The following is a 24866-nucleotide window of genomic DNA, read 5'->3' on the forward strand; positions in this document are numbered from 1 at the left end:
TCCTGGTTTCTACACTTTCTGTCCATTTTATCAGCTCCACTTATCATATAGAAGCACTTTGTAGTTCTACAATTACTGAATGTAGTCCATCTGTTTCTGTACATACTTTTTAAACCTGCTTTCACCCTGTTCTTCAATGGTCAGGACCCCCACAGGACCACCACAGTGTAGGTATTATTTAGGTGGTGGATCATTCTCAGCACTGCAGTGACACTGACATGGTGGTGGTGTGTTAGTGTGTGTTGTGCTGGTATGAGTGGATCAGACACAGCAGCACTGCTGGAGTTTTTAAATACCGTGTTCACTCACTGTCCACTCTATTAGACACTCCTACCTAGTTGGTCCACCTTGTAGATGCAAAGTCAGAGACGATCGCTCATCTATTGCTGCTGTTTGTGTTGGTCATCTTCTAGACCTTCATCAGTGAACACAGGACGCTGCCCATGGGACGCTGTTGGCTGGATATTTTTGGTTGGTGGACTAATCTCAGTCCAGCAGGGACAGTGAGGTGTTTAAAAACTAGATCAGCGCTGTTGTGTCTGATCCACTCATACCAGCACAACACACACTAACACACCACCACCATGTCAGTTTTACTGCAGTGCTGAGAATGATCCACCACCCAAATAATACCTGCTCTGTGGTGGTCCTGTGGGGGTCCTGACCATTGAAGAACAGCATGAAAGGGGGCTTATAAAATATGCAGAGAAATAGATCATTTGTCAACAGTCAGTAATTGTAGAACTACAAAGTGCTTCTATATGGTAAGTAGTGCTGATAAAATGGACAGTGAGTGTAGAAACAAGGAGGTGGTCATAATGTTATGCCTCATTGGTGTACATTCCATCTGATTAACTGAGGTTTGCTCATAATAATGTTGCTGTAAGCAGTTACCAGCTAATAAAAAAGATTATTCAAGCAAAACATGTTGACAAATGGAATATGAGTAAAAACTAATAAAACATGTTTATACAAACGGCACTGTGGCTCGGTGGGTAGCACTGTCACCTCACAGCAAGAAGGTCCTGGGTTCAATTCTGTGGTGTAGCAGCCTGTGTGGGTTTTCTCCGGGTGCATGTTTTACAAGATCGCTTTCAATCTAACACAGCAATCCCCAACCTTTTTTGCACCACAGACTGGTTTAATATGAGATATGTTTTTCAGGACCGGCGGGGGCGTGAGGATTTAAAATAAAATTATATGATGAGCATAATAATAAACACAAAGTGCCTAACAATACTACTCACCATTGACGGAAAATCAGTGGCCTTTTTTCGTAGCAATGAGACGCTCTAAAGACATTTGTTTTTTGCTCATCTTTGCTAGCTGGTGGGCTTAATTTTTGGTATCACATAACTAAAATAGGTACGTGTCAAAAGTGTCAAGAGAAACAGACAGTTATTAAAAGAGAATTAATTTCTGAGCGGCTTGGTAATAAATGACCCACGGACCTGTACCGGTGGTTGGGGAAAACGGACAAGCTAGGAAGCACAGACCGGTTGTTGGATGGCTAAGACACAATGATACCAGAAAACATGAAGTCTATGATGACTGATACGGACCATCAGAAGGGCTACTAAGGGTCAAAGGCTTGATGTGTCAGAACATCCAACCCTCTTCAGATGTCATGTGGAGTGCTACCTTAAATCACAGCACATTTACATTTTCTGCATTTAGCTTTTTATCCGAAGTGAATAACAGTACTGTGACATTCTACCAAGGTTTTCAAACCCTGGGTCTTGACCCTTAGGTGGGTCGCAAGCCAAAAAAATTGTCGCAGAGAAAAATAATCATAATTAAATACACTTGTATGTGACACCCCCTTGAGGAGGCTTTATGTTACATCTTGTAAACCACAGTGGAACCAGATTGTGCAGAGAAATGCATTGTTTGTGTTGCATGGGTCATGTGCATAATCATGGACAAAATGTGGATAGCTTAAAAATGTTTGAAAACCCTGCATTATACTGTCTATAGTAGATGGAGGGTTAAGGGCCTTGCTAAATGGCCTAACAGTGACAACCTGACTGGCAGGGCTGGAACTGGCAACCTTTTAATTACAAGCCCCTTTTGATTACTTTAACCGCTAGGCTACCACTGCACTACACTGGCACAAGTTTAAAACTGACACACATGCATCTAGAAGTACAACCCCAAATCAGAAAAAGTTGGGACAGCATGGAAAATGCAAATAATAAAAAAAAACACAAAGCTTCTTACATTTACTTTGACTTTTATTTGATTGCAGACAGGATGAACCTGAGATATTTCATGTTTTTTCTGGTCAACTTCATTTTAGTTATTAATAAACATCTATACCTGCATTTCAGGCCTGCAACACATTCCAAAAAAGTTGGAACAAAGCATTTACCACTTCTTCTTCTTATCACACTGCCATTTCTTTTGACCACACTTAAAAGACATTGTGCAACAGTACGGGGTCGTCTGGCTTTTGGTCACTGATAACAGTCTGGATCCTTTTCGTCTTTGGTCCGGAGCACACTGCGTCCATGTTTTCCAAAAAAGACCTGGAATGATGATTCATCTGACCACAATACACGTTTCCACTGTGTAATGGTCCATCCTAGATGCCTCAGAGCCCAGAGAAGTCGACGCCGCTTCTGGACATGGTTAACATAAGGCTTCTTTTTTGCACAGTAAAGTTTTAAGTGGCATTTGTGCAGTAACTCTGTATTGTAGAGCTTGACAAAGGTTAACCAAAGTAATCCCTCACCCATGTGGTTATATCAGCTATTGTTGAGTGGTGGTTCTTGATGCAGTGCCGTCTGAGGGATCGAAGCTCGGCATTCAGCTTAAGCTTGTGTCCTTGGCCTTTACGCACTGAAATTCCTCCTGATTCCTTGAATGGTTTAATGATATTATGCACTGTAGAGGGAGAAATATGCAAATCCCTTCCAATCTTTCCTTGAGGTACATTGTTTTTAAACATTTCAATCATTTTCTCACAAACTGGAGATCCTCTGATCATCTTTGCTCATCAAAGACTCAGCCTTTCCTGGATGCTGCTTTTGTACCAAACCATGATTACAATCACCTGTTGACATCACCTGTTTAAAATCACATCATTATTTAGTTTTTTCACCTCATTACAAGCCCTAAATTGTCCCCGTCCCAACTTTTTTTGGAATGTGTTGCAGGCCTGAAATGCAGGAATGGATGCCTATTAATAAATGAAATGAAGCTGAGCAGATAAAACATGAAATATCTTAGGTTTAAACTGTCTATTATTAAGTAAAAGTCAAAGTAAATGTAGGAAACTGTGTTTGTTTATTATTTGCATTTTTCATATTGTCCCAACTTTTTCTGATTTGGAGTTGTAAAAAAAAAATAGAAACCCCTCTCTTACTAAAGTCTGCCAGTGAGATTCAGTGTATTAAGTCCTTTAATCAACAGTCACTTCCTCTCATCAATAAAACACAAGCTGCTTCGAATATTAGTCCATCCCTCACTTCTCTACAGGAACACTGCCTTCTTAATCACACACACAGCATGTAAAGTTCCACAAGAGGAGACGACCACAAGGAAATGCTCATTTTGTTTAATTTAATGTGAATAAGAAGTGCCTGATACATCAGGTTCTAGTTTGCAAGTTATTGTATAATTGTAAACACCTGGATGTTCTTATCTTACTATTAGTGCTACATACAGTACATTACACAACTGTACTGAAGGGCCTGGTAACTGTCTGGGCCCTCTAGAGACACAATTAGCCATGTATAAGGGATCTATTTACACACACACACACACATAATATATAAATATTTTAATCAGTAAGGCACTTCTTACTGTTATGTGAATAAGAAGTGTCTGATACATTAGTGTCTAGTTTGAACGTTAATAATTTTGAACACCTGGATGTTCTTATCTTTACTATTAGTGCTACATACAGTACATAACTCTATTGAAGTGCATAACTCTATACTAACTGTTTGGGCCCTCTAGAGACACACTTAGCCATGTATGTGGGATCTATTCACACACAAACACACACCTAATATTAAACAATAACACAACCAACTGTAGTAGCCATATTTGGGAAAAAGGTCTCTCACCTCATAGACGTTAAACTGGGACTGGCCTCTTGATAACTCTCTGTAGCTCGTACTGAACTCCCCAATAAAATCATGGCTACACACACACACACACACACACACAAATTATTTATTTTAATACATGCTGTGATACATTTCAACGTACATCATCATTAAGCCATATTTATTAAACAGTGTGTTTTTCTTTCATCTGAAGCTCAGCATGATCTGATTTCTGCGTCAATTCTGTTAGTTAGATTATCATTAGCACTGCTCTCCGTTGCTTTTATGTTTAAAAGGTATTGTGGATTCATTCATCGTCCATTTACTTATGGTTTGTGCAAATAAAATGACCAATCCATGTAGGAAATGATAACACAAGCACAAACAATCTCATGTTAAAATGGGTAGAACAATTTAAAAGGCATTACTGTAGATATATTACTGCTTTAACATAAACATTTTACAACTGCATTAAAATTTCTGATCAGCCATAACATTAAAACCACCTCGTTGTTTCTACACTCAAGTGTCCATTTTATCAGCTCCACTTACCATATAGAAGCACGAGTTCTACAATTACTGACTGTAGTCCATGTATTTCTCTGCATGCTTTGTTAGCCCCCTTTCATGCTGTTCTTCAATGGTCAGGACCCCCACAGGAACACTACAGAGCAGGTATTATTTGGGTGGTGGATCATTCTCAGCACTGCAGTGACACTGACATGGTGGTGGTGTGTTAGTGTGTGTTGTGCTGGTATGAGTGGATCAGACACAGCAGCGCTCATGGAGTTTTTAAACACCTTACTGTAACTGCTGGACTGAGATTAGTGCACCAACCAAAAAAATCCAGCCAACAGCGCCCCGTGGGCAGCGTCCTATGATCACTGATGAAGGTCTAGGAGATGACCAACTCAAACAGCAGCAATAGATGAGCGATCGTCTCTGACTTTACATCTACAAGGTGAACCAACTAGGTAGGAGTGTCTAACAGAGAGGACAGTGAGTGAATACAGTATTTAAAAACTCCAGCAGCGCTGCTGTGTCTGATCCACTCATACCAGCACAACACACACTAACACACCACCACCATGTCAGTGTCACTGCAGTGCTGAGAATAATCCACCACCCAAATAATACCTACTCTGTGGTGGTCCTGTGGGGGTCCTGACCATTGAAGAACAGAGTGAAAGCAGGTTAAAAAAGGTATGTAGAGAAACAAATGGACTACAGTCAGTAATTGTAGAACTACAAAGTGCTTCTATATGGTAAGTGGAGCTGATTAAATGGACAGTGAGTGTAGAAATCAGGAGGTGGTTTGTGTTATGGCTGATTAGTGTAGATAGAAGAAAAAGATACTAATAACAAGTCTGACTGCTTGCTATAAGCTGTATGTTGTTGCATTAATAATTAAATGCATTAAATGTACTGAATAAATAATTAAGAGATTGTAATACATTACCCTCCATCTCTGTCCCAGTCATACACTTCAATCTTGATTGTTCTATAAAAAGAAAAGGAGAGACAGAATTAGTTTGCAAGGGTCTAAATCGTTTCACACTGGCCTTTTCCATCAATTCCACTGCAATCACACATCTCCGGCTCAAGTATCATTCTCTCAATAGCAAGTGAGCAATTTTTATTCGAGTGCTGCCACTATCTCTAATAGCATTTTTTCCCCATTTCTTTTCACCTCATGGACAATCAGTAAAGGGAAAAGCCTGGCTTTAGAACAGAAAGAGAGAGGGAGAGAACACCAGATCTGAATCATTGAGCTCTCTGCTACAATAGCCAGTCATTAGTGTTGCATTACAAGGTGAGTAAGTCGACAGTGAATTGGTTTTTCCCAGGAACCCACGGTGAGCGGTGGGGTTTTAACTGCTGCAGAGCGGCTTAAAAAGATTTTGAAGTGCAAAATAGTGCTGGATAAAAGAGTTTGAGTGCAAAATGACCAGAAACTTTACCTGCCTGAGAAATAACTGGGCACAAATTTGGACTGCGACACTACTGGTGATAAAAAGAGTTCACCAGTTTACAGATTTGAGTTCATACATTTATTTATTTTTAATACGAACTGCTTTATCCTAATCAGGGTCATGGTGGGTCCAGCACATCAGCACATCATCAATGCATTTTTTTTAATGCATTTTCTATCCATTTTCCTCTTCCGCTGCTGAGAGATACCAGATTGCATCCAAGGAGAGCACGTCGCTGTACACGCCTCTTCCGAAAAGTGTACAGCCCTCCTCTTCTCGCCCCTGCATTCTGCACAGGCATCTCTTCCGCCAATCAGGGTCCTTATAGAGCGTATGAAGACCCACTCACCCACACATAGTCCGGCCCCCACCCTGCAGATACGGTGGTCAATTAGTATCTGCTGCAGGCACTGCCAATTGTGCCCACCAGATGGCACCTAGCCGACCGGTGGCAACACCGAGTTTCGAATCGAGAAGTTCAGAAACTCGGTGCTGGCGCGCTAGCGGAATATCCCGCTGCGCCACCTGGGCGCGGGTCCAGCACATCTTTGAAAAAACACTGAGCACATTGAACAAATACTCTGGATAAGGTGCCAGTCTATTGCCACGCAACAAATGCTCACCCAAGTCACTTGGGCGCTGACAAGGACGCAGATTAATGCAACATGCACCACTATTGTGCAAGCGGCTATCCAGGATGCATGAGGGTGACTCTTAGTGCCAGTTAATTTAAATGGCACTTCAAATGCAGTCTCAGTGCCTTATTACACATTTTAATAATTAAGCTAAAGCTCTGACATGAAGACCAGCTCTCTTTTTCTGTCAGGCTGAAGTACAGTATCAAAGACCTGCTCGACTTCGCTAACTGGCTCCTTTGGCCAGAGTTCTTTTCTGAATTCTTTCGCATCCTTTTGCTGAGCTTGGGTTATCAACTCACTGGTGGATCGAGTAGGTGGCACTAGTGGTAACCCAGCTCTTCTGGATATCTTTTTTCTTTTCTGTCTTTCTGTGCAATGGCTGTGGGTTTTAGGGATTATTTTACTGCAGGGGGTGCTTGAGTAATTTAGCAATCTATTATAAACCCGGATCTCAGCAGTGCTATACGCTGGCTGGGCATCTACACAGACATGAACATCAATGTCTGAGGGTGTGGGAAGGGTGAAAGCCCTGCAATAGTTTGGTGCATGGTCCAGGATATTCCTGCCTTGTGCTTCCGATGAAGTTGTACCTGCTTCAACTTTGACCAGAATAAAGCAGTTGATGAAAATGAAAATGAAAACAAACAAACAAAAAAATCATGTAGGTCATCAAATAGCTCTGTGTTATTGTCAGTTTTGTTTTTTCAGCTTAGTTCTGTTCAAGGTCTTTATCCACAGTTTTGTTCTACCTTGGGTAACCATCCTGCAGTTGGGTTAATTTGTCTATAATATCTAAGGTACTGTTTTACACCTGGTACCTCAACGACGAGGACAGTTTCGCTGCATAAACCTATACGCAAGATTGATTTAAAGATGCTAGTACGAAGTGAGCTTGTCTGTGATAGAAATTTAAGTACTCATACAAAACCTATGCAGACGCTAAAAAATGCCAACATGGTTTACATTGTTTGTTTGTTTATTAGGATTTCACCGTCATGTTTTACACATTGGTTACATTCATGACAGGAACGGTAGTTACTCATTACACAAGATTCATCAGTTCACAAGGTTATATCTAACACAGTCTTGGACAATTTAGTGTCTCCAATTCACCTCACTTGCAGGTCTTAGGACTGTGGGAGGAAAGCGGAGCACCCGGAGGAAACCCACGCAGACACGGGGAGAACAAAGCAAACTCCACACAGAAAGGACCCGGACCGTCCCACCTGGGGATCAAACCCAGGACCTTCTTGCTGTGAGGTGACAGTGCTACCCACTTAGCCACCGTGCCATCCCATTGGTGACATTGACCAAGGGCGAGTTTTAAACCCAGTGCCCCAGGACCTTGGTACTGTGCAGCACCCACACCACCTGTCAAAATTCAAGTACAAAATCCCAATACATTTAGGTCGTTTCGGCTTTGTTTATGCAATCCTGTTCTTATAAATGAATTATGTTAATTTAGACTGCACACAAATACAGTAAGTCCTGATTGATTGGTATGTACAAAGCAGTCAACATACACTTAATTGTGGAAAATTTGTGGACATGTTTTAGCCACATCCATTGCTAAAATGTGTATAATATCAATTGTTAAAAAATACATATGCTTTGAAATTTGAAGCAACACTTTAGTCAAGTCAAATGTATCTGTTTAGCACTTTTTATAAGAGACGTTGTCTTAAAACAACAACTTCACAGAATCCAAATACAGAATGAACATGAACAAACCATAATCTAAAGCTCATGAGAGAGCCAACAGTGTTACAAAAAGCAAAGGCAGACCAAGGCACATTTAGAGAGCAGTATTTATTAGAAATCACCCTTTTCTCTTCCAGCATGATTGTGCCACTGAGCACAAAGCATTAAAGTCCATAAATACACATTTAGTGTGTTTGCAGTGTAGCCTCCACTGAGCCCTAAACTATGACCTCACTGAACACTGTTTGAATAAATTGGAATGTCTGAACATCAGAGCCAGACCTTACAGCTCTACACACTCAAAGCTCTACATTATATACATTATATACATTATGGTATATACATTACCAATCTGCATAGTTTAGGAGATTATTTTCTTTTTTTGGACTTAAGGGCATAATGCCATGCACCAGTACACCACCTTTTGTGGTCAGGCACTGATGGTGGACAAGAAGGCCAGGCTAGCAATTAACAGTCAAATGTCACAATCAACTCTTTATACAACAATTTCAAAAGGAAGCTTTTAATTAAGTGCAGTCCAATGTTTTCATCAAACCAAAAGCTGTAACCAATTTAACCAGCAAGCCAACAAACCATCAGCCTCGGCGCTGTAGCATCCGCAAGCTTACAGAGGAATAAATGCACAAAATACAATTTTACGACCAAATCAGCAGGAGTTAACTGAATGCTAACAACAGCACAGCAGCAGGACACAGATTCTGTACAGCGCTTGGAGGGTTCTTATCTCCACAGAAAGACTCTTACAGACCCTAAACTCAACCATGTTCAATCACAGATAAAGCAGGAGCAAGCGGGAGTAATCACAGCTCAACCTGAACAGGCGCTGATTTTTATCAATGCCAGCAAAGAAAGCTGAAATTGTCTTTTTTTATAACGTGCCCACCTGCTAGACCCATGTTAGAGGTGTAGAGGTGCAAATTCACTGAAAGTGTAATTTTTATTAAATGGCACTTCAAAAGCATTCTGTGCCTAATTAAGCATGATTCGCCTCAGCTGGTGGTAACCCTTTATAAGCAGCCTTTAAAATTTGGCTTAGTGCTGGTTCTTGTCTTGCTGTCCGCTTGCTTGTCTGTGTGTCTCTTTGTTGGTTTGTTAGGTTGCTGTGCTAGCTTGTTCGATGACCTGCCCAGCTTCTTGCCATGATCTGGTTTTTGGGAACTCAGGGGGTGACGTTGTCAGCAGAACCATCCTGCATGAGAGTAGTGCAGTGGCATGGCACTCTTTTTGTATTTTTGAAGGCCGTTTCTGGTTATTTCTCTATTCTTGGTTCTTTTTACGAGAGCTTGTGTTGTTAGCTGGTGAATCGAGTACAACTAAATACAACTTCCCATTAGCTCAGTTCAAAGCCTAATTCTATCCTTCATACATGAAATGAATAAAGCCTGCATGACACAACACTTGGATACAACATGTGGATATAGTCAACGGTTAAGCTCTTACCTGTCATAGTCTCCATTGCATAAGGCTCTGACCGGGATCTTAAAGGCCTGCCATACAGGATTCAGTGTGTTCTTCACCACCTCTGTCTTATGGCAAATGGTGAATCTAGAATACACAAGGGTACAGAGCTTCTGAAACCTGTGAGACCTTTATTTTATACTCCCACAATAATGACTTAATTATTGCAGCAGGTGGTTCTTACAGCTAATTCCATTGTACGTTTTATTAATAGATGCACACAAACTTTATTGCTAGTCGAGCAATGTCAAGTAAAAAGTTTACAGACATTTGTTAAAAACATGTACAATAGGTCATGGCAGTTTTGGGATTTTTTTTTTTCAAATTCTGGCAATCGTTTTATTTCTGTTATTGTACAGTACATTTCCAATAGAGTGTGTCATATGAAATTAAACAGATGGTCTTCTGGCCTAATCATAGTTTATTTGTTTATTGTATTAGGGTTTTAACGTCATGTTTTACACTCTTTGGTTACATTCATGACAGGAACGGTAGTTAATCTTCAGTTCACGAGGTTATATCAAACACAGTCATGGACAATTTAGCATCTCCAATTCACCTCACTTGCTTGTCTTTGGACTGTGGGAGGAAACCGGAGCACCCGGAGTAAACCCACGCAGACACGGGGAGAACATGCAAACTCCACACAGAAAGGACCCGGACCGCCCCACCTGGGGATCAAACCCAGGACCTTCTTGCTGTGAGGCAACAGTGCTACCCACTTAGCCACCGTGCCGCCCCCTAATCATAGTACTGAGACCGTTCTAATACTGCAGAGTTCTGGATGTACTGAAGGCGATTTATTAATTTAGCAGGAAGATGATGAGGATGGGGAAAGGCGAGCAATATTGCACAGATGGTACAATGCAGTTTTGGTGAGAGTCTTTATATGAGCTTCAAAGGTGAGTGAGTGATTGAAGAGACAGCCAAGGTTTTTAATGACATGAGCCAACCTGATAGAAACACCAGCAACATCGACAGTGATGTTAGGGATACCAGAAAGTAGTGATTTTGGACCTACTACTAAGACTTCAGTTTTATCAGCATTGAGTTTGAGGTAGTTGTGGTTTAAGATCAGAAATGCAGGTACTTAATGTATGGGCAGAAGCTGTGGGGAAAGCAGTACTGATGTAAATCTGAAAATCATCTGCATAGAAGTGGAAGTTAAGGCCATGTTTCTGGATGATCTGGCCTATAGGAGAAATGTACAGAATGAAAAGAAGTGTCCCCCAAAGTTCGATTCTTGGTCCACTCTAATTTGTGTAACCTTCCTTTCGCACAGATTTTACAGTGACTATGGGCTATCCTACCACAGCCATGCAGATGACACTCAGATTTACTTGACCCTGTCCTCAAATGACTGTGGTCTGCTTGACTTGCTTTGTAAATGCCTTGAGCACATCTCTAACTGGATAAAAAATTCTGCAGTGGAATAAAGAGAGAATAGAGATGATTTTATTTGGGAACAGATATCCGAGGCACAGGTTAGTTTCATATCTGGATTTGAGAGCCCTCAAATGAAAACAAATAGCTCGTACCACTGGCATATTGATTAACTCATATGTCAGTTTTAGCAGTCATTTTAAAGCAGTAACTAAATCAGCATTTTATCACCTTAAGTACATCAATAAGATTAGAGATTTTCTGACTAAGCAGGGCTGATTACTGCAATGGTCTCCTAACTGAACTCCCAATAAAGATAATTAAACAGCTTCAGCTGATTCAAAATAAAGCTGCTAGAATTCGTACTAGAAGCAAAAGAAGAGAAGACATCACCTCCATTCTTAAGTCCTCACACTGGTTACCAGTATGTCACAGAATATACACTGATCAGCCATAACATTAAAACCACCTCCTTGTTTCTACACACATTGTCCATTTCATCAGCTCCACTTACCATATAGAAGCACTTTGTACTTCTACAATTACTGACTGTAGTCCATCTGTTTCTCTGCATGCTTTGTTAGCCCCCTGTCATGCTGTTCTTCAATGGTTAGGACCTCCACAGGACCACTACAGAGCAGGTATTATTTAGGTGGAGTGACACTGACATGGTGTGTTAGTGTGTGTTGTGCTGGTATGAGTGGATCAGACACAGCAGCGCTGATGGAGTTTTTAAACACCTCACTGTCACTGCTGGACTGAGAATAGTCCACCAACACAGCCAACAGCTGCCCGTGGGCAGCGTCCTGTGACCACTGATGAAGGTCTAGAAGATGACCAACTCAAACAGCAGCAATTAGATGAGCGATCGTGTCTGACTTTACGTCATACACATAGAGTGGACAGTCAGTGGACACAGTATTTAAAAACTCCAGCAGCGCTGCTGTGTCTGATCCACTCATACCAGCACAACACACACTAACACACCACCACCATGTCAGTGTCACTGCAGTGCTGAGAATGATCCACCACCTAAATAATACCTGCTCTGTGGTGGTCTTGACCATTGAAGAACAGCATGAAAGGGGGCTAACATAGCATGTAGAGAAACAGATGGACTACAGTCAGTAATTGTAAAACTACAAAGTGCTTCTATATGGTAAGTGGAGCTGAAAAAATGGACAGTGAGTGTAGAAACCAGGTGACTTTTAATGTTATGGCTGATCGGTGTACTTTAAGGTACTGTTACTGGTCTATAAATCACTTAATGGTGTAGGATCAGCATCTCTATCAGACAAGCTACAGAGATATGAGCCAAGCAGGAATCTCAGATCACTAGAAACTAGTCAAGTAGTCCAGCCTAAGGTAAAGACTAAGCTATGTCGCTTCTAAATGGAACCAGTTGACAGAGAACATTAGAAGAGCCCTGATTTCAAATACTTTTAAATTTAGACTACCGTAATAACATTCCTGTCTGAACAGGCTTAGAGCTCAATTTAAAAACACTAACAATATTTTCTTTATTTATTTTCTTATTTAATTTTATGATTTGTTTAATTTATTCTCTTATAAATATATTGTTTCAATCATGTTTAATCATGTTTAATCATGCTTTTATTTTATATTCTTTTGTAATATTTTAAACCTAATTATAACATCTGTATTTTCTAATTTGTAAAGCACTTTAAATAACCTCAGCGTATCAAAGGTGCTATATGAATAAATCTGCCTCGCCTTAACACAATTATAAATAAATTAGCTGACATTTATTTTAATTGTAGTACTTATGTCAGATGCTGATAATTTAATAACAGCTCAATAATTCAATTTCAAATTAATTAACAGAAAATGTTTAGTAACATTTTAATTGAAAGCTTATTAAATTAAACTATTTTAAATTATCTTAATTACCATATGTTTGTTTTAAACACATTTTAATGATCACACATTTAAATAGCTAATACCTGCACACAGGCAGAAAAAAGAGAATCAAATAAATAAAAAAAAGTAATTTACAGTTGAGTAATGTGTGTGGGTGTAAACAAGGACACTTACGTTCCGTCCTCATTGCTGCGGTAAAAGACGAGAAAAGGGTCAGACTTGCCAAAAAAGTCCTTTTTGTCCAGCTTGTTGCCACAAAATTGCATCATCACAGATTCCTGTAGGGCAGGAAAACAAGCTTAACTGTACAAGACCAGTAAAAGAACTAGTTGGGCTTTTGGTAACAAGCTATTCATAAGCAAATTCTATTGTTTGTTAGACAGGTAATAATGTAAATACACTGATCAGCCATAACATTAAAACCACCTCCTTGTTTCTACACTCTGTCCATTTTATCAGCTCCACTTACCATATAGAAGCACTTTGTAGTTCTACAATTACTGACTGTAGTCCATCTGTTTCTCTATATACTGTTTTAGCCTGCTTTCACCCTGTTCTTCAATGGTCAGGACCCCCACAGAGCAGGTATTATTTAGGTGGTGGATCATTCTCAGCAGTGCAGTGACACTGACAGGGTGGTGGTGTGTTAGTGTGTGTTGTGCTGGTATGAGTGGATCAGACACAGCAATGCTGCTGGAGTTTTTAAACACCGTGTCCATTCACTGTCCATTCACTGTCCACTCTATTAGACACTCCTACCTAGTTGGTCCATCTTGTAGATGTAAAGTCAGAGATGATCACTCATCTATTGCTGCTGTTTGAGTTGGTCATCTTCTAGACCTTCATCAGTGAACACAGGACGCTGCCCATGGGGCGCTGTTGGCTGGATATATTTGGTTGGTGGACAATTCTCAGTCCAGCAGTGACAGTGAGGTGTTTATAAACTCCAGCATCACTGCTGTGTCTGATCCACTCATACCAGCACAACACACACTAACACACCACCACCATGTCAGTGTCACTGCAGTGCTGAGAATGATCCACCACCCAAATATTACCTGCTCTGTGGTGGTCCAGTGTGAATGGGGGCTAACAAAGCATGCAGAGAAACAGATGGACTACAGTCAGTAATTGTAGAACTACAAAGTGCTTCTATATGGTAAGTGGAGCTGATAAAATGGACAGTGAGTGTAGAAACAAGGAGGTGGCTTTAATGTTATGGCTGATTAGTGTACATGACATGGCCAAACATTTAACAGCTTTAACAGCTTACATTCCTCTGGAAAAAATAACGTTTCACAACATTTTAGAGTGCAAATGATATTTTCAGTCAAAAGAGCATTCGTAAGGTCATGCACTGATGTTGGATGAGACATTTGGCTCACAGTGATGTTTCAATTCAGCTCACTGTTGTCCAATAAAGTTGAGGTCAGGGCTTTGTGTTGCCTACTGGAGTGCTGGAGGGTTCCTGTTGCAACAGAGGAATTTTCCCCAAGGTGTTGCCACAAAGGTCTAAAATTGTTTAACAAGGGTTCTTCAAAAGAGAACCCTTTCCTCACTTTTTAAACTCTATTTATTAAGAATTTCAAAAAACAAATGACATCACTTTTCTACAGCGTCACCTTCTGATGCATTTTTCCAGCATCGTACCAACGTTTTAATGCCATCAGCAAAATATTTGTGGGTTTTGGTTGAGCGTGTAGCCACTGATGCAGCGCTGCTTTCACATCATCATCACATGAAAATCTTCTTCCCCTTAAAGCTCCTTTGAGTGTCCAAAAAGGTGGAAATCAGATGGCGCTAAATCCGGACTATAAGCTCTCTCAGTCTCTCAGACACGATCAATTATCTCACTGCTTACAACCAAAATATACAAGTGCAGAAACTTTTTGAAGATCCCTTGTATATTGATTTTAGCAATCAGCGTGGCTAAAACACCTGAACTCAACAATTACAAGGTGGATACACATACTTTAGGCCATATACAGTAGAAGGGTGGACAGACTGATGGATACATAGATGGATGAACAGTTGCATCTCATTTTGAGAATAATGCCCATGGTTTTAGGATAGGAGGTCAAACAAGCTTATGATCAGTTGTCCACATACTTTTGACCCTATAGTGTACATAAATAAAACTAGCATTTTATACTGTAAAAGGTTTTATATTTTTGTCTCAGATATAATGAATAAAAAGACTCCTTATTCTCCTGGACTTAACTGCAGCCTTCGACACAATTTCTCATCCCATCCTTCTTGATCGCTTAGCACTCACTGGCCTCAGTGATATTGTTCATGCCTGGTTTTCCTCTTATACTTCAGATGGTGTGCAGTTTGTACAGTTAAAAAATTTTACCTCACAATCGTCTCCTGTTACTCATGGCGTTCCCCAAGGCTCTGTTCTGGGGCCTCTTTTATTTATTATCTACCTCCTTCCAATTGGTCAGATCCTTAGAAAATACAATATTCAATTCCATTGTTATGCGAATGACACCCAGCTTGACCTGTCCACCTCACCTGATGATACTCTTCCTCCTACCTCTCTCTCTCTGACTGTTTGACTGAAGTACGAGCCTGGTTTTCACACAATTTTCTCAAACTAAACGCTGACAAAACAGAAATTCTTCTCATTGGTACTAAATCGACTCTTTCAAAATCTAAAAAATTCTCAATGTTGTTTGAGAACACAGTCGTTACGCCATCCACTCAGGTTAAAAGTTTGGGCATTATTATAGATAACTCTCTCCTACAATGCACATATTAATAGTATTACTAGGCCTGCCTAACTGCCCTTCTGACATCCGTGCTATTAACTCTCTCACTATCTTCAAATCTCGTCTTAAAACTTACATTTTTAAACATGCCTTTCCTTAATGTACTTTTATTGATGATGTTAATCTGTATTGTAAGGCATCCTTGAGTGTCTTAAAAGGCGCCCTTTTGTGTGTTTGTCACAACTGGGTCCTTTTGGCCTAAGGGACTCAAACCTGATCCCTTGTAAGCCTACACCAATGTGGCATGTTGGGATTGGGGACGTTCCAACCCGTCACAGCAATTAGTTAATCTGGGTGGCAGCTAAACACCCTGAACATGTTTAACTCCATGGCTGAGTTACAATCGAGACAAAGCAGAACGTGTTTCAGCACTGGGTGAATCTATTGCCAGGAAGTTTAGTCTTTAATTAACTTAAAGTAAAACACCTGAGACTGTCAAGTGCAGCATCTGAGTCAGAAGAACTTCGGTTATTAATCACGGTTACTTACTCTGCAATTGTTCAGCTCCTCCACCTTCACGATGATGGTGCCACATTTCTTTCCAGGAATGCCCCTGTTAGTGGAAAGACAAACCCGTCAGTACTGAGAAACACAAACTCAATAACGTACAGTACATTAGTGGGGTCGGACTGAATAATCTGACTGAGCTGTACAGATTACCCACCCATGCATGTTTGACAAATAACCCTATTTTAGGAGCTTAATATGTTTGCGCCACCACCACAACCTACTGTGCCCTATTTTATTCCAGAGCCTATTTAAAAATGATCGCTGATACTTGTAGTAGTGTTGTTAATATGTTTTGTAATCCTGCACGTGAGGATTAACATAGCTGATTTATTCATAAGTGCAAAAGGAGTTCCAAACCAGAGCAAACAGCTTACATTAACTTTTAAATCATCATTTATTTAGAAAATCTGCTTAAAATTCTGAAAGTCTGCTTTGAATTTTATTTTATTTCTGTGAACTCCACAAAGTTGAATCAGTTCATCTGGACACAAGTGTGTTGTAGAGATACGTTTTGTCACTCATCCAAGTGACTTCTTCAGTGTGAGCTGGTGGTGAATACTCCCTATATGCAGGCGATTTGCATAACAACCGAAGCCGACCCATTGCATAAAAATGGATTCGGTGATCAGTTCCATATGCAAATCACAATGACCATTAATTACAATGGCTGTGTGTGCTTTCACATATGATTGGGGTATAGCTCCAATCACGGCATTGTAAGATGGTGATAAATGTACTCTGAGGCCCCCCCCTCGGTTCAGGGATGGTTGTTCCCTCTTCACATAGATGGCCTCTTTGACTCCTTGTTCAAACCAACATAACTCTATGTCAAGGATCTGCACATCTCCATCATTACATGAGTGGTGCTGGCTTGCAGATGAGTCCTGGCCAGAAGAGGTCGATCTTCTATGTTGGGACATCCGTTTCGCCAGTGGCTGTTTAGCTTCCCCACTGTACAGTACTCTGTTTGTGTCCAGGGACCCGGTCCTTAGTCCCTAATTAATGGTCATTGTGATTTGCATATGGATCTGATCACCGGATCAATTGTTATGCAAATCGCCTGCATATAAGGTTGCAGTATTTACCACCAGCTCACACTGAAGAAGTCACTTGAATGAGTGATGAAACGTTTCTCTACAACAAACTTGTGTCCAGATGAACTGATTTAACTTTATGGATTTGTGTACCTGGATTACTGAGCATGCATCAAGAGATTCCTGTGAACTGATCTCCATCTCAGTTCCACCACATGTTGGTTGAGAACTGCTGCATTGTGCATCAGCTGTATCATAATCTATTATTACCATGCCCTAGAGAATACCCACTTTCTCTTTGTTTTATTCAAAATACTTGTTATTTATAATATACAGTACACAAAAAATTATGCAAAAGTTGTAAACAATTACCATTTATTTACATGTGATGTTGTTTACGTCTTAACATCTCAGCATTTAATCAAAGGCTACTTAGAACTGCATGAGCTACATAATTTCAGACATTTACAGTATTTATAAACTATCACTGTTCATAAATTTACATGAACAGCCAGAAAGGCACAGACAATAAAAATAAGAAGTCCATGCCATATGCTACGATCAGGTTAAGTGTCCTAATGCAGTGATTACAGCACAGCGTGTATCCAGATAAATATAGTACAGGAATCCCAAAGCTTCCACTGTACTTTACAACTTATCTTTTCACCCATATCTAAATATTTTAAACAATTCTAAAATGTAGAATTGAGGTGTGATTTAAAGGAATGTAATAATGTATCTGACAATAAAAAAATGCAACTCAGCAAGCAGGACAGTACAAACAAACGCATTATCATTGCCTGTCACAAATGCAGCCTCACTCTCTTCGGGAGCACGTTACATTTACATTTTCAGCATTTAGCAGACGCTTTTATCCAAAGCGACTTACACAATGAGCAATTGAGGGTTAAGGGCCTGGCTCAGGGACCCAACAGTGGCAACTTGATGGTGGCGGGGCTTGAACCGGGAACCTTCTGCTTACTAGTCCAGTACCTTTACCACCGAGCTATCACTGGCCCTAGAAGAGTGTTGGTGTTCAGGCTTGAGCCAACGCCCATTTTCTGATTGGTCTCCGGCTAATTACCCACAGCTGCACCTCATCTGAGGTAATAAGCTCAGGGGATTTAAGAGGAAGCTTGGGAACAAGACTATTATGGTTTTGTTGGTCATGCTTTGGTTTGATTTGATTTGTTTAGTCATGCCGTTGGAGTTCGAGGTCAGTTTTGTCAGGGTTTCTAGGTTTAGTTCTTACTCATGCTCCCTGTTTTTAAGTCTTGTTTTGTGTTAGTCTTGTTTTGTGTTAGTCTTGTTCATGTTTAGAAGCCTTGTTTAGTCTTGTTCATGTTTTGTGTTGGTTCATGTTTAGCTTTAGCATTGTTGGCTTAGGTTCAGGATAATTTAGTTACGTTATGTGACTAGATGAGCATTAGCATTTAGGTTAGCATTTAGCTTAGTTCATGTGTTTGTGTGTCTTGTCTTGTTCATACCTGTCAGTGTAACCTTGTCTTTTTTCTTATTATTAAACATTTTTGCAAAACATTCCTGCGTGCGTGTGTCCACGCCTCTCATCTCGCCTAGCCCAATTTATTACATGCCTGATTGTTTGTTGTATTTTTGTCCATATAAGTGAACAGAATTTGATGCCTGAAACACACACAAAAAAAGCTGGGACAGATGTTTACCCCTGTGTTTTATTACCTTTCCTAGTCATGAGACTTTTTAATGGTTTGGAAACTAAGGACAGATTGTTGCAGTAATTCAAGTTAATTTTTGCTTGATATGAGGCTTTAGCTGCTTAACAGTTCAGTACGTGGTTGCTGTTTGATTCTACTTTTCATCATGCATTGTACATTTTTAGTTGGAGACGAATCTGGACTGCAGGCAGGTCACACACTCACTCACTCTGTGTGTCTTTGGTGCCACACTTATAACGTGCAGAAACGTTGCCTTGATGGCAGCATGTGTCTCAACTTTTCTGGAAATGTGGTTTGTAGAACAGATTATAATTATGTTTATGATGTTTTGGTGTTTAGACATTGGAAAAAAAAGGGAACACACTGACCATGCAGTACTGAAGATTGTATTAAGGCTCTCCTAAAGTTTTTTAAAGGCTTTTATGATGGATTTGAGGATAAGTAAGAAGAGGACAGCTTTACAAGCGTGGGCAAAGTGGTAATAAAGGTAATAACATTAAATCTGAGCCACTGGTACAGAGCAGAGTGTAATGGAAGAATAACATGGCTTTCATTGTATGGCTTTTCACACTGGGTTTAAAATCAATAACTATGAAATTACACATACAGATTTTACAGACCTTAAATCCAATATGTTGACAACAGTTTTATAGCCAATTGTATGTTGTTTAAATTTTGTGCTAACAACTCTAGAATCTGGTATTAAAAAAAATTTATGGCTTCTTTTTCAATCGCTGTTACTGCCAATGTTATACTTAATTTTGTGGCATGGACACCCAATACCTTGTCAAACATAAGGACTAACTACAGCTGATAGTTCTCTGTGCCTATATAAATAGAGCTGGTTTTATTGAATGTATTGGACTATGTCACAAGCATCACTAAAAGGAAATCTATCGAGCTCTGTATAGATCTCAGAAAGTAAATCATAGTCAGCAAAGTCAGATATAGCTATTCGTAATCAACAAGGTCTCAATATACTGTATGTAAGAACGATACAATTACATTACATCAGGCCAAGAATGTGATGCCATACACTTGAAACGCTGGTCTCTTTGCACAGAATGGGAAGCAAATGTTCACTTAAGCAAACTTTCACTTGAGTAAATTTATCTGATGTCCGAGAAAGAAGCCTGTGCTCAAAAATAAGCACTTTAAAGCTCAACTAAATTTTTATCAAATTTTTATTTAGTTAGGTATTTTTTTCATAGGAAGAAGATGAATCATTTAAACCCAACATTACTGTACTTACTGATAGGCAAGGTGGTGGTAGTATAATGCTCTGGTTCTTTGTTGCTGCTAGTGAAAATAGTGCATTTTAGATTGTGTAATAAATAACAAGTAGGGGTGGCACGGTGGCTCGGTGGGTAGCACTGTCGCCTCACAGCAAGAAGGTTCTGGGTTCGATCCCGAGGTGGGCCGGTCCGGGTCCTTTCGGTGTGGAGTTTGCATGTTCTCCCTGTGTCCGAATGGTTTTCCTCCCACAGTCCAAAGACATGCAAGTGAGGTGAATTGGAGATACAAAATTGTCTATGACTGTGTTTGATATAAACTTGTGAACTAATGAATCATGTGTAATGAGTAAAATCCTAAAAATACGTTAAAATCCTAATAAACAAAACAATAAATAACAAGTATCTTACCAAATCAACCACAATAGTCCAGTATCTTAACCACTGAGCCACCACTGCCCTTAAGCAGCAAACTCAGGAAGAACCGTAAGTCTTTAGCAGGACCTTGTAGTCTTTGTTATGGCAGTAAATATAACGTTCTACCCAATTATTAGATATTTGATTTTTTGACATTAATCTTGAGATCACATCTGGTTTAAAATGATCAAACCAAATCTTAAAAAGCCAAAAAATGATTGGCTGACTGTCTTTGGATAAATATGTAAACCTGACTATTTAGCAAATCAAGCTCTATTTTTATGTCAACGGAAATCCCATGTACTCTATCTACAGCTTTGTAATTGTCAGCGTCAGTGATATATACTAATTATATCTGAATATAAGACAACTTATTTAAGAGTTGTCACTGATGTATCCTGATTACATCAATATGAGTCATATTTGCACCCAATGATACATACAGTTTCAGCACTGAACATGATCATTATCTCATAAAATAACATGTCCAGTCCATAAATCAAACACATCAGACTGAGCTATTTTTGTTTGATTTCAAAGCTTTAATTAAAATCTCACACATTTAATTATGCAGCAAGGTCAGTTAATACTGGCCTTCGAATCCTGAAAGCTTTTTATGTATTTCAGTAACAAGCTGGTTTGAGGCAGCAGTTTTCAACAAGTCATGAAAATTAACATTTTTTTAAATATAACTTCTCACGCCTTATAACAGTAACGTCTGACCAGAATCTGATGGGTTAAAGATACCCGACATGGGTAAAGGTAGACAGACACTTTTTTAATCATCTGTTTAAATATTTAAATCACAACTGTTGCCATGAGGCATTTTTATGGAAAAACATTGACAGCACAATAGGTCATGCTGAACATCACACAGCCCTTTTTGACCAACATGGAATGGGCTCTGTTCTGGTTGGTGAACTTGATTTTATACCGATCCAGCACGTTTCCACCAAAAAAAGAAAAAGCTTCCAAACTGTGACTGTTTAGTATTCCTGGGACCAAGGAGTACTAGGGTCTTCAGCTCTGTCAAGTTGTAGGGGATAAAGAAAGCAACAATGGCTATAAAATATACAAAGTTTGAAAACAGCGCTGCTGTGTCTTAACCACTCATACCTGCACAACACACACTAACACACCACCACCATGTCAGTGTCACTGCAGTGCTGAGAATGATCCACCACCTAAATAATACCTGCTCTGTAGTGGTCCTGTGAGAGTCCTGACCATTGAGGAATAGCATGAAAGGGGGCTAACAAAGCATGCAGAGAAACAGATGGACTACAATTAGTAATTGTTGAACTACAAAGTGCTTCTATATGGTAAGTGGAGCTGATAAAATGGACAGTGTGTGTAGAAACAAGGAGGTGGTTTTAATGTTATGCCTAATCGTTGTATACACCAGTTATACGGTTGCTAGTTTTCTTTTCACTTATACTAGATACTGTATACTAAACATCTGCAAATGAGTCGCATTATACATCTTTTTATCACCAAGAGTTGATTGACACTTTCTGCATAAAACAAACATCTGTAACAACAGCACAAATGCTCACAGGTAATCAACAAGCTTCACCATCATGTTAGTACTATTTACTTCCATTGTGCAATGCCCAGAAAAACACGGGCCACTTCAAGAACAGAGTTCTTTTTGGTGGGCGGCACAGTGGCTTAGTGTGTAGCATTGTCGCCTCACCGCAAGAAGGTCCTGGGTTCAATCCCTGGGCGGGGTGGTCCTTTCTGTGTGGAGTTTGCATGTTCTCCCCGTGTATGCGTGGGTTTCCCTCCGGGAGCTCCGGTTTCCTCTCACCGTCCAAAAACATGCAGTCAGGTTAATTGGAGACACTGAATTGCCCTATAGGTGAATGGGTGTGTGTGTGTGTGTGTGTGTCTGCCCTGCGATGGACTTGTAACTTGTGTTACAGCTTGAGGCTCTGAGAAATGGTGAGAATCAGCTTTTCTGAGAGTCTAAAACGCTTATCATTAAAAAAGCTTAATGTGGTTTAATGTATTAAAAACGGTGGGTAGCACAGCAAGAAGGCCCTGGGTTCGATCCCCAGGTGGGGCGGTCCGGGTCCTTTCTGTGTGGAGTTTGCCTGTTCTCCCCGTGTCTACGTGGGTTTCCTCCGGGTGCTCCGATTTCCTCCCACAGTCCAAAGACGTGCAAGTGAGGTGAATTGGAGACACTAAATTATCCATGACTGTGTTCGATATAACCTTGTGAACTGATGAACCTTGTGGTGAGTAACTACCGTCCCTGTCATGAATGTAACCAAAGTGTAAAACATGACGTTAAATCCTAATAAACAAACATAATATATTAAAAAACAACATGGGAACATAAAATTTAACTAAAAACCACTAATGAAATTCCTTGCTCATTGTTTTAATACACTGTCACGTTAAGTTTTGTTCATGTTAAGTGTTATTTGTTCTGCCTGAGTTGCTTTTACTGCATCATATCAAACAGTTCGTCTCATTGGGGGCGCTTTAAAAAGGTTGGCTGAACTTAGAGTACTGCAGCAAGCTCAAAAATCGCAACAAAAGCTAAGCAGCACCGCCACACTCCATAGGAAACAGCACAGCCTGCTCAAATGCAGTTTTGCCGCTTCTCATGTGAATGCGCCCTGAGTCTAGCCCTAAACCAATCTAACAACAATGTATTGGAATGCTAACATCTCATCAATTCTTTTAAGCATAATTGTACTGAATGCCCACAGTCATGTTCCAAAATTATGTTAAAAGCTTTCCACTAGGCTGGCACTAGAAATAAACGGATGTTCAGTTATAGAGTCTGTATTTATTTAGCCGTGTTGGGTTCTCCTGTGGACTTGATTTAAAATTGATGAAGTTCTGCTCAGCATCAGACTCTCCTCTGAGACTGAAAAACAAGCCAACAGGTGAAAGGCTAAACTGTTCCACCCCGTCCATCACGAAACTCCGTGAAGCATTCAGCCATTCATAACCTGACCTGAATAATGACAGAAATAGCGAGGGAGAAAAACTTGGGTCTCCATGACAACCTGAACCATTAAGCTGGGCACTGGACCCCAGCAGAGATAATGAATGTACTTCTACATGAACATATTTCTGCACCGTGCCTCCTGGACATGTGCTCATCCACACTGTGCTGCTCTCAGTCAGCTAATAAAAGCCCAAACTTAAATGCACACTCGCTGCTGGGATTCGATATGCGCCGACACCTTGTATTAAATTCCATTAATAATTTATCAGAATAACAGTGTGTCAGTGCAAGCGCTCAAAAACACAGAAAAGAAACAATAACACAGAGACTACGACAGTTATTTATGTTAGGGGTAAGTTTTGCAAAAAAAAATCATCTTTCTACAACAAATGTGATAAATAAGCTAAATCATGTTACAAGGGTTCTTCAAAAAGTTTCCGCACTTTTTTTTCTCTATTCATTAAGAATAAAAAAAAAAAAAAAAAAAAATTCTACATTATCACCTCTTGATGAATTTTTCCAGCGTCGTACCAGCTTTTAATGCCATCAGCAAAAATGTTTTTGGTTGAGCGCGAAGCCACTGATGCACCGCTGCTTTTACATCATCATCACATGAAAATCTTCTTCCCCTTAAAGCTTCTTTGAGCGTCCAAAAAGGTGGAAATCAGATGGAGCTAAATCCAGACTATAAGCGTCTCTCAGTCTCTTAGACACGATCAATTATCTCACTGCTTCCAACCAAAATATACAATTGCAGAAACTTTTTGAAGAACCCCTTTTACTACTGTAGTACTTTAGTACTACTACAACGGTATTGTTGCTAACACAACGTTTTTACAAGTGGCACAGTGGTTTGGTGGGTAGCACCGACACCTCACAGCAAGAAGGTCCTGGGTTTGATTCCCTGGTGGAGCGGTCCGGATTCTTTCTGTGTGGAGTTTACATGTTCTCCCTGTGTTTGTTTGGGTTTCCTCCCGGTGCTCCGGTTTCCTCCCACAGGCCAAAGGCATGCAGTGAGATAAATCTGAGACACTAAAATTTAGCCCTGTGATGGACTGTCGATTTGTCAAGGGTGTTTCCTACCTTTCGCCCAATGAGTTGTACCCACCATGACTCTGAATAGATATGGT

At 40.1% G+C, this 24866-nt stretch overlaps 1 protein-coding gene across 1 annotated transcript in view; it reads right to left on the bottom strand.

Annotated features, from left to right (window-relative positions):
- LOC134315983 (copine-8) overlaps positions 1 to 24866 on the bottom strand; it is a 200578-nt gene that overhangs the window by 48551 nt on the left and 127161 nt on the right. The window contains exons 7-11 of the mRNA XM_062996469.1: positions 16374 to 16437; positions 13285 to 13388; positions 9829 to 9933; positions 5515 to 5556; positions 4074 to 4149 (exon numbers count right to left, since the gene is read on the bottom strand). Coding sequence (XP_062852539.1) covers positions 4074 to 4149; positions 5515 to 5556; positions 9829 to 9933; positions 13285 to 13388; positions 16374 to 16437 — 391 coding nt within the window. The remainder of the gene's footprint in view (positions 1 to 4073; positions 4150 to 5514; positions 5557 to 9828; positions 9934 to 13284; positions 13389 to 16373; positions 16438 to 24866) is intronic.

This window comes from Trichomycterus rosablanca, chromosome 1 (genome assembly GCF_030014385.1).
Source record: "Trichomycterus rosablanca isolate fTriRos1 chromosome 1, fTriRos1.hap1, whole genome shotgun sequence".
Taxonomy (NCBI): domain Eukaryota; kingdom Metazoa; phylum Chordata; class Actinopteri; order Siluriformes; family Trichomycteridae; genus Trichomycterus; species Trichomycterus rosablanca.